Source organism: Serinus canaria, chromosome 25 (genome assembly GCF_022539315.1).
Source record: "Serinus canaria isolate serCan28SL12 chromosome 25, serCan2020, whole genome shotgun sequence".
Lineage (NCBI taxonomy): Eukaryota > Metazoa > Chordata > Aves > Passeriformes > Fringillidae > Serinus > Serinus canaria.
The window spans coordinates 12,406,142-12,415,470 of record NC_066338.1 but is presented as its reverse complement, the minus strand read 5'-3'; the positions used below and the strand labels follow the sequence as shown (position 1 = coordinate 12,415,470).

General features: G+C 57.2%; 2 protein-coding genes across 2 annotated transcripts in view; one reads left to right on the top strand and one right to left on the bottom strand.

The window, feature by feature from the left end:
* Positions 1-1,842, top strand: part of FCRL6 (Fc receptor like 6) — a 4,669-nt gene extending 2,827 nt beyond the window's left edge. The window contains 6 exon segments of the mRNA XM_050984814.1: positions 52-193; positions 195-280; positions 500-754; positions 849-1,127; positions 1,366-1,668; positions 1,748-1,842. Coding sequence (XP_050840771.1) covers positions 52-193; positions 195-280; positions 500-754; positions 849-1,127; positions 1,366-1,668; positions 1,748-1,842 — 1,160 coding nt within the window.
* Positions 1,843-5,892: 4,050 nt separating this feature from the next.
* Positions 5,893-8,974, bottom strand: TAGLN2 (transgelin 2). Its single transcript, XM_050984287.1, has 5 exons — positions 8,829-8,974; positions 6,833-7,041; positions 6,576-6,750; positions 6,401-6,503; positions 5,893-6,319 (listed from the first exon to the last, which is right to left on the bottom strand). Exons 2-5 carry the CDS (start codon positions 7,022-7,024, stop codon positions 6,178-6,180), a joined length of 612 nt encoding a protein of 203 aa, XP_050840244.1. The 5' UTR covers positions 7,025-7,041; positions 8,829-8,974; the 3' UTR covers positions 5,893-6,177.
* Positions 8,975-9,329: the final 355 nt, after the last annotated feature.

The following is a 9,329-nucleotide window of genomic DNA, read 5'->3' as shown; positions in this document are numbered from 1 at the left end:
TCCCCAACCCCGCGCTGGCCCTGCCAGGCTGGTGTCCCCTGTCACCCGCAGGTGCCCAGACCACCCAGATCCTCCTGGATCCCCCCTGGCGGCCGGCGGTGCTGTGGGACCGGGTGACACTGACCTGCCGGGGCTCGGGGACCGCCGGTGCCACCACCTGGTACAAGGACAGGCAGAGCTGGTGGCAGGAGGGACGACCACTTCACTGTCACCAAGAGTGGCACCTATGCATGTGACAGAGCCAGCACAGGGCGCAGCCCCCCCGTGAGAGTCTTAAATGGTGAGAGGGGATCTGAAAGGATCTGGGTGGTCCCTGACAGGTCTGGGTGGGCTCTGCTCCCTGGGTGACCTCACAGCCCATGGATGGTGAGAGCCTGTGCCCTGCACACAGAGACCTCCCAGGGCATCCCAGGGCACCCCAGATGTCCCTGGTGCCACGGGCACCCACCTCGGACCTGTCTCGAGCCCCTGAGTGAGATGGGACCCTCCTGTCCCACAGATGATCTGGTGCTGCAGGTGCCAGCATGGGAGCTGCTGGAGGGGGACACGGTGACACTGCGCTGCCGGGGCCGGTGGAACCGCCCGGTCACCGAGGTGCGATTTTACCAGGACGAGAAGGATCTGGGGGGGTCCCTGAATGGGCCCGAGCTGTCCCTGTCCCCTCTGCAGCTGAAACACAGGGGCAGCTACCACTGCAGGGGCTTGGTGGGGACCAGGACGTCACGGTCAGCAGCAGTGACAGTGACAGTGCAGGGTGAGCACCCCCTCGGCTGGAACTCCAATCTCCTGACACCCCACAGCCCCTCCCCAGGGATCTCACCAACCCTCTCCTCCCCTCTCCTTCCCAGAGCTCTTCTCGGTGCCGGTGCTCGAGGGTCCCCCCGAGCCCACCCTGGGGTCCCCCCTGACTCTCAGCTGCCTCAGCACCCCCAGCCCCCTGCGGCCCCGAGCCCCCCTCCTGTACGTGTTCTACCGGGACGGGCAGGAGCTGGGGGTCCCGCAGGGGTCCCCGCAGCTGCTGGTGCCCGCCGTGGGGGTCTCCCACTCGGGGAATTACAGCTGCCAGGTGCGCTCCGAGGGGGGGAGCGTGAGGAAGAGCAGCGCCCGGCTCCGGGTCACGGTGCGCAGTGAGTGCGGGGATGGGCACGGGGAGACCCCAGAGACCCCCCGGATCCCCTGCCTGGGTACGTCCATGTCCCCCTGACACCTTTCTTGTGTCCCTCCACCTCTGCCTTGTGTCCCCTCACCCCTCTCTGGTGTGACCCCATCCCCGACATCCCCCCCACACCCATCCCCCTCTCCCTGTCCCCCCACACCGGCTGCCAGCCCCTCCCTGTGCCCTCAGCCCTGTCTGTGTCCCCGCAGTGCCCGTGGCCAATGCCACCATCACCCCCGGTCCCCTGTCACACCAGGTGCACGCAGGTGACAATGTGACCCTGCGCTGCTCGGTGCAGGTGGGCTCAGCCCCTGTCACCTTCACCTGGCTGCACAACGGGCAGGAGGTGGCCCGGGGTCCCCTCCTGGAGCTCAGGGACATCGATGTGGGACATTCGGGCACCTACCAGTGCGTGGCCACCAACCAGCTGGGACAGGACGGGCACGGCGTGTTCCGGGCACTCAGCCCTGAGCTGGCACTGACGGTGACAACTTGGGGACACAAGGACACAGGTGGGGTCACACGGGGTCACCAGGGAGTGCAGGACCCCCAGTGTTCAGGGTGACCCTGATGTGTCCCCTCTGTCCCCAGCAGTGGCTTTGAATGTCAGCAGGACCCTCCTGTTCCTGCTCCTGCTCCTGGCTGTCATCGGGGGCTGTCACTGGTGGCACCGCTGGGGTGGGTGACAATGGGGGGGACAAGGTCCTACAGGAAGTGGGGGGAAGCCCCAGAGCCTGGGGGGGGATGGGTCTTGGGGTGACCTTTGCTTGGGGTGCTCACAGGTTTGGGGGCATTCTGGAGGGTCCTGGGCTGTCCTAGGAGGGGCCTTGAGGAATATTGGGGTGGCACTGGGATCTCCTGGAGGCTTTCAGGGAGGTGTTGGAGATCACCAACAGGGATGGAGATCACCATGCAGGGATGTTGAGAGCTCTTCAGGGATTCTGGAGTTGTTCAGGGATGTTGAGAGTTCCTCAGGGATTCTGGAGTTGTGCAGGGATGTTGAGAGCTCCTCAGGGATTCTGGAGTTGTTCAGGGATGTTGAGAGCTCCTCAGGGATTCTGGAGTTGTTCAGGGATGTTGAGAATTCCTCAGGGATTCTGGAGTTGTTCAGGGATGTTGAGAATTCCTCAGGGATTCTGGAGTTGTGCAGGGATGTTGAGAGCTCTCCAGGGATTCTGGAGTTGTTCAGGGATGTTGAGAGTTCCTCAGGGATTCTGGAGTTGTCAGGGATGTTGATGAGCTCTCAGGGATTCTGGAGTGTTCAGGGATTTGAGAGTTCCTCAGGATTCTGGAGTTGTTCTGGGATGTTGAGACATTCCTCAGGGATTCTGGAGTTGTTCAGGGATGTTGAAGCTCCTCAGGATTCTGGAGTTGTCGGGATGTTGAGAATTCCTCAGGGATTCTGGAGTTGTTCAGGTATTGTTGAGAGTTCTCAGGATCTGGAGTTGTTCAGGGATGTTGAGAGCTCTCCAGGGATTCTGGAGTTGTGCAGGGATGTTGAGAATTCCTCAGGGATTCTGGAGTTGTTCAGGGATGTTGAGAGCTCTCCAGGGATTCTGGAGTTGTTCAGGGATGTTGAGAGTTCCTCAGGGATTCTGGAGTTGTTCAGGGATGCTGAGAGTTCCTCAGGGATTCTGGAGTTGTTCAGGGATGTTGAGAGCTCTCAGGGATTCTGGAGTTGTTCAGGGATGCTGAGAGCTCTTCAGGGATTCTGGAGTTGTTCAGGGATGTTGAGAGTTCCTCAGGGATTCTGGAGCAGTTTGGAGGCTTCCCTGCATTCCATTCTTGGGGTTCTTGGGGGCTTTGGGGGCGCTCAGGGGCCGTGTGAAGAATCAGGGTCCCGAGGCCGTTCAGGGGTCCTGGGGCGGGGGTTGGAGTGCCTGGGGGGTTCAGGTGTTTTGGGGCTCCTCAGGGGTGATTTGGGGCGCAGGGAGTTTGGAGTCCAGTAGAAATCAGTGTCTGGTGGGCACTCAGGGGTCCAGAGGGCATTTAAATGTCCCAGGGGGGGTCGGTGCCCAGGGCACCCCATGGTCACCCCATCCTCCTTTTCTTGCAGCTGCCAGGACACCCCAGGACAGGTGAGTGGGGAGCTCCAGCCATGGCTCTCCTTCACCCCTCCCCAGAGACCCCTAATGGATATAAAGTATTCTAGAGTACATATGAGATATTTTATGGTATATTGTGAGATGTGATAGGGTAATGAAATATATAAGATTGTATATTAATATGGTATAATATATATTTAATTATGTATAATATACCTATAAAGTATATGAAACATAATAATATGTCTAATATAATATAAATATATTGCATGTTAACAAGATAAGAGCATAGAATGGAAGGGAAGAGAAATAGCAGAGAAGGGAGAGAAGAGGAGAGAAGGGAATAGAAGAGAAGGAAGAGAATGAGAAGAGAAGAGAAGAGGAAGAGATAGGAAAGAATAGAAGAAAGAGAAAGAAGGAGAAGAGAAGAGAAGATAAGAGAAGAGAATATGAAATAACTAATTAAATAAAGAAGAGGAATAGAATCTACATATAATATAATAAATATATAGAGAAGAGAAGAGAAAGAAGGAAAGAGAAGATAGAAGAGTGTAAGAGAAGATAAGAGAAGGAAGGAGAAGAGAAAAGTAAGTAGAAGATAATAGAATAGCTGAATATCCAGAGAATATAAGATAAAGAATGAGAAGAGAAGAAAGATAAGAGAGAATGAATAGGAATATAGTAACCGAGAATTAGAGTAATACCGTAGTAAGACTAGGGGGCAATAGTGTAATATAATACCATAAGTCTAATTAGAGAATATAAGAGACAATGAGAATTTGAGAAGAAGAGAGCAGATAGAACGAAGTGGAGCAGAGATAATGAGTCCATGGAAATGACAGAAGTACATGAAAATATTTACTATATATAGGGATATGAAAAAATAGTACGACATATGCCTATATGCGATCTTAATTATATACTGTAAGATAATATATGTTGTGATATTACGAATAATATTAGAATGGATAAGATAGATTTAGATTTATATATTATTATTATATTTATAATATTATATTATATTATATTTATATTCTATTATATTATATTAATTATATTATGTCTTATACGATAATACTACTTAATATAATAAAAGTATATAGATATGAGGGATATTATATTTTATTGTAGTAGGATAATATTAATATAATATATAGAATAAGACTATTAAGATATAAGTTATATTAATGTAAAATCTATATAATAATTATAGCTATCTTATCTAATATTATAAAATTATATCTAATATATAAAATATATATTATATATGTTTTATAAATGAGATTTGTATATTTGTTAATGTTATATTGTATATTAAATGTTTATATATTGTATATTATATATTCATAATGATAATATATATTGTAAATTTAAATAATAGTATATTATATAGAACATAAAATGTGAAAATCGTTTGTGAACTAAAAAAAAACACATGTAAATCACCCACTGATGTAATCCCAGCAATATTCCTCTTTACAGAGAAAATTATTTTAACTTTTTTGGGTGCTCCTCCAAAGCCCCCCAGCGCTGGAAATTTTGTCTTTTTTTCCTCCTTTTATCAAACTTTTAAAAGTTCTAAAGATGAACTCAGTTTTTCAGAGTCACTCAGAATTTCTTGGATTTTTATTTTTAAATCCTGTCTGTTTTCCGTGGAGCAGCATTGCCACCTGCTGCTGGATATTCTGAATTACAGTGGTAATTTTGGGGGTTTCACCTCGATTTTATTATTTCCATCATCATCATCACCGCATCCTTTGCCATTTTTGGGGTTGAATTTAGGCTCACCCCCTGTTTTCATCATTTAAAGGGAGTGTGAAACCCTTATTAATGCTTTAAATTTAGAAACCTCCCCTTTCCCCATCATCTGAGAGATTTAAATTAAAATAAATTCCTTTTTCCCCATATTTTAGGGGATTAAATTGCTTAAAACCCCTTTATTTTTAATTTTACTGGTTTGAGGTCAACACCCAAACTCTGCTTCACCCTTTGGCCAAATCCTGGCAGCTTTGATCTCCTCCTGTGCTGATTTCTCCAATCCTTGTCCTGGCCAGACCCAGGAATTTTCCACCTTTGATTTATTTGGTTTTCTGAAGGTTTTAGATCATTTTCATCAAGGTTTTGCTCGTTTTCCCTGTCTTTTGTTATCATTCAACAAACACCCAAGGATTGCTCCTGGACAAAATGGTTTTGGCTGCTTTTGGACTCCTGGGGGCCACAAGAAATGAGGGTGGAATTTTTTCCTTCCTGTGCATCTTGGTTTGAAAGATAAATGTCTACCAAGGAGGGCAGGAATGGAAAAGAAGCCCCTCCCACCAAATTATCACAGCTTAAAAAATATGAGGATTTCATGGAAAAATGTAGAAAAGGGAATAACAGCTCTTTGGGAGAAAAGAAACGACAAAAAACCCAGAAATTTACCGCAAATTCGGGGGGAAAAATGGGATTTTTCATGTTGGGTGCAGTTCTAAGCGCGGCCAGCAGAGGGCGCTGCACGGAGCAGTCCCGGCCACCAGGGGGCGCCACAACTCAGCCCCGCCCACTCCCTGATGACCCCGCCCCCTTGGAAGTGGCCCCGCCCCTCCACGCGGCCATGGGGGTCTCTGCACCCCCCCAGACCGAGGTGTCCCCCCCTTATAACCCATCAGGACCCCCCTGCCCTCCCCCAGCCCCAAATCACGACCATCCAGGCCTGGAAAGAAGAAGATCCATTTATTGGGGTGCAGGGGTTGCTCCCCAACACCCTGGGGGGGCTCCTCCAGCAGCCCCCAAGGCACTGCAGGGCACCGGGGTGGGCACAGCGGGGTGGGCACAGCGGCACCGCCCCCACCCAGCCAAATAATAATAATAAAAAAATTCCTTTGGTCCTGACAAAACTGGGGCCGGGGGGGCACCCGGCTGGTCCACGGCAGGGGTTAAGGCAGTTTGGGGGGGGACCCCCATGGTAGGCAGAGGCTTGGGGGGGTCTGGAGGGGCTCAGAGGATCTGGCGGGGCATCCCATAGCCCGTCATGCCAGCCTGCGAGGCGCCCCGGTTGGTGCCCATCTGCAGCCCGATGACGCTCTGCCCTTCCTTCAGCTTGTCCTCGGAGAAGACGCGCCGGTTCTCCTGCGACTTCCTGCGGGCACAGGGGGTGTCAGCATCCCCAAGGACCCCCCCCACAAGCCTGACCTCCTCCTCCAGCACCCCCACCACCTACTTGGGGAACCAGTTGGGGTCTCCCACGAAGAGCCCGTCACCTTTGGCCACGGCCAGGCTGCCCAGGTTCATCAGGGTCCTCTGCACGCACGCCATGTTCTTCCCTGGAGGAACCACAGCGAGCTCAGCTCTGTCTCCATCCCCATCCCCATCCCCACAACCTCCAGGTCCCTCACCCTCCCAGAGATCCACGGTCTGGAAGATGTCGGTGGCGGCGATGCCGTAGCGCTCGGCCGCCTGCAGGAACTGCGAGATCTGCTCCATCTGCTTGAAGGCCATGGCCGACGCCTGGATTTTGGCCACGGGCGCCTGTCCCCGCGGGTGGAGGCTGTTGATGAGCCGGCACAGCACCTGTAGGTAGAACCAGGGTTAAGGTTAACCTCAGGTGTGTGTGTGTGGTCACTCCCTGCCTGGCTGGCCCCGGGCTACTCACGGTGCCATCCTTCAGCCACTGCTGGAAGCCGTCCCTGCCGGGCGCCGGTTGTGCCACCGCGCTGCCGCCGTCGCCGCCGCACTGCGCCAGGATCCAGCGCACCAGCACCTGCTCCAGCTCGGGGTCGTACTGCCGGTCGATCTTCTGCTGCACCTCCCGGCTCAGCCCGTACGAGGGGCCCCGGTTCGCCATGCTGACGGCAGGGGGGTCTGCGGGGATGGCACCCGTCGGTGGCTCCGGTGGCACCGCAGCGCCCACCCCGTGAGCCCCGTCCTGCCTGGATGTCTGGCGTGGAGCCTTATCAGCCACGCCAGGCGCTGCCCAGGCTCTGCCCTCTTCCTGCCCAGCTGGCCGGGAGCAGGCTGGCTCTGTGCCCACCCAAGGGGCAGCAGGGTGGGCAGCGCCGTGACCCCTCCGTGCCACCCTGAGCATCCTCATGGCACAGCCTGGCCCCACGCGGGCTTGGCAGCCACCGGGGGCCGGTCGGAGCTTGTTTGCGGATCTCGCCCGTTTGCTCGGGCCCGGAGCCAGATCCGGGACTGGCACGGGAGCATGGGGCCAGGGCTGATGGCGGCGGTGTCCCCACCCCGGCGGGGCAGCCAGACCCCACCCCTGGCCAGGTGCTGTGCCAAGGTGCCGCTGGAGCGGTGCCGCCCACGTTGGAGATAATGCCCACAGGGGACATGAGCAGAGTGGCCCTGCCTGTACAGCCAGGGTGTCCCGAGCCCCCGGGGTCTCTCAGTGCCCTCTGCCCACCAGTGCCGTGGTGGGCACATGAGGCTGCCCACCCACTCATTGCCCCTATGCCCTGTCCTGCCCCGCTGGCATTTGGGGGGCACAGAGAAGCCAGAACATGTGCAGGCAGCCCTGCCTTGCCCCCGTGTCCCTGTTGCTGCCCAGGGGTGCCCAGCCCACACCAGGCTGTGCCAGGCTGAGCTCGGGGCAGAGTTCACCCCTGTCACACACCCAGCTCGGGGGTCCTGTCACCAGGAGCAGCCCCAGGACGTGCTGCCCTCAGGGACAGGAGGAAAACCGAGCCCAGGCGGGTGTGCCCCCAGAGCCAAAGCCTTGGGCCACCGCGGGGGTCTCCAGGGCCAGGCCTGGGGCACGGGGACCCCGCGGGGAGTGGCGCGGGGAGCGGCCGGCCGGGGGCCAAGGCGTTGGGAAACAAAGAGGAGCTGGAACTGGGATCATTTCCCGACCCAGCCGGAGCTTGCCCAGGCGGGATGGGGACACACCCGGACCCAGCCCCGCTGCCCCGGCGACCTCCGGACTCCGCGGGGGGAGGGTGCGCCCAACCCGGCTGGGCTGGGGACTCTGCGGCCATCGTGGGGACAGCGAAGGTCCCAGTTATGGGGCAGCCACCCGGGGTCTCCAGGGACAGCCTGGGCACCCCCGAGCTCTCTCCAAGGACTGGCAGGGAAAGCGCTGTGCCCAGCCCCGCTGGGACCGAGCCACCCTGGGGACCCCGGGGACACTCCAGTGCCAACAGGGAGGGGACCCCAACCCGCACGAGGTCACCCTGGGGACCCCGACACACCCCGGGGACAGCAGGGAGAGGCTGTACCCAGGGCTCGACCACCCTGGGGTGCCCAGAGCCCCCCGGGAGCAGCGGGGAGGGGACACCGGGGGGACGCGGCCACCCGGTTGGCAGCGGGAGGGGACCGGAGCCAGCCCCGCGGGCGCGTCCCGGGGCTCCCCGCACGGCGGGGCCGGAAGCCGCACCCCGGTCCCGTTTCCCGGGCGCGGCCGCGCGTCCCGGCGGCTCCGCGGGCGCGGTCCGATCGCAACCGCTACCGGGGTGGGACGGGGGGACACCCCGGGGGACACCGGGCGCTCCCCGGGGACCGGTGGCCGGTCCCGAGCCGGTCCCCATCTCCGCCCGTATCGCTGTCCCGGTCCGCATCTCCTTCCCGGTGCCCGCGGCGCTCCCGGTGCCATCCCCATCCATCACGTGCCCACCTGTGCCCGGTGCCCGGTGCCAGCCCCTCCCTACCTGCGGCGCCGGTCCCGCGCTCCCGGGGCGGCAGTGCCGGATGCCGCCGCCCGCGCCCTTTTCAGGGCTGATGTCACCGGCACCGCCCGGCACCGCCCGCCCCCGGGGCGGGATCCGCCGGGGCCGCGGCCAGGGCTGGGACCGAGCCGGCACCGCGCCCCGGGCAGCCCCGCCCCGGGATGGGGACACGGGGGGGCACCGGGACAGAATGGCCGTGGTGGGGTCAAAGTGGCTGTGGTGGGGACAGAGTGGCCGTGGTGGGGACAAGGTGGCCGTGGTAGGGACAGAGTGGCCGTGGTGGGGACAAAGTGGCTGTGGTGGAGACAGGGTTATCATGATGGGGACAGAGTGGCTGTGGTGGGGACAAAGTGGTCGTGGTGGGGACAGAGTGGCCATGGTGGGGACAAGGTGGCCGTGGTAGGGACAGAGTGGCTGTGGTGGGGACAGGGTGGTCGTGGTGGGGACAGGGTGGCCGTGGTGGGGACAGGGTGGCTGTGGTGG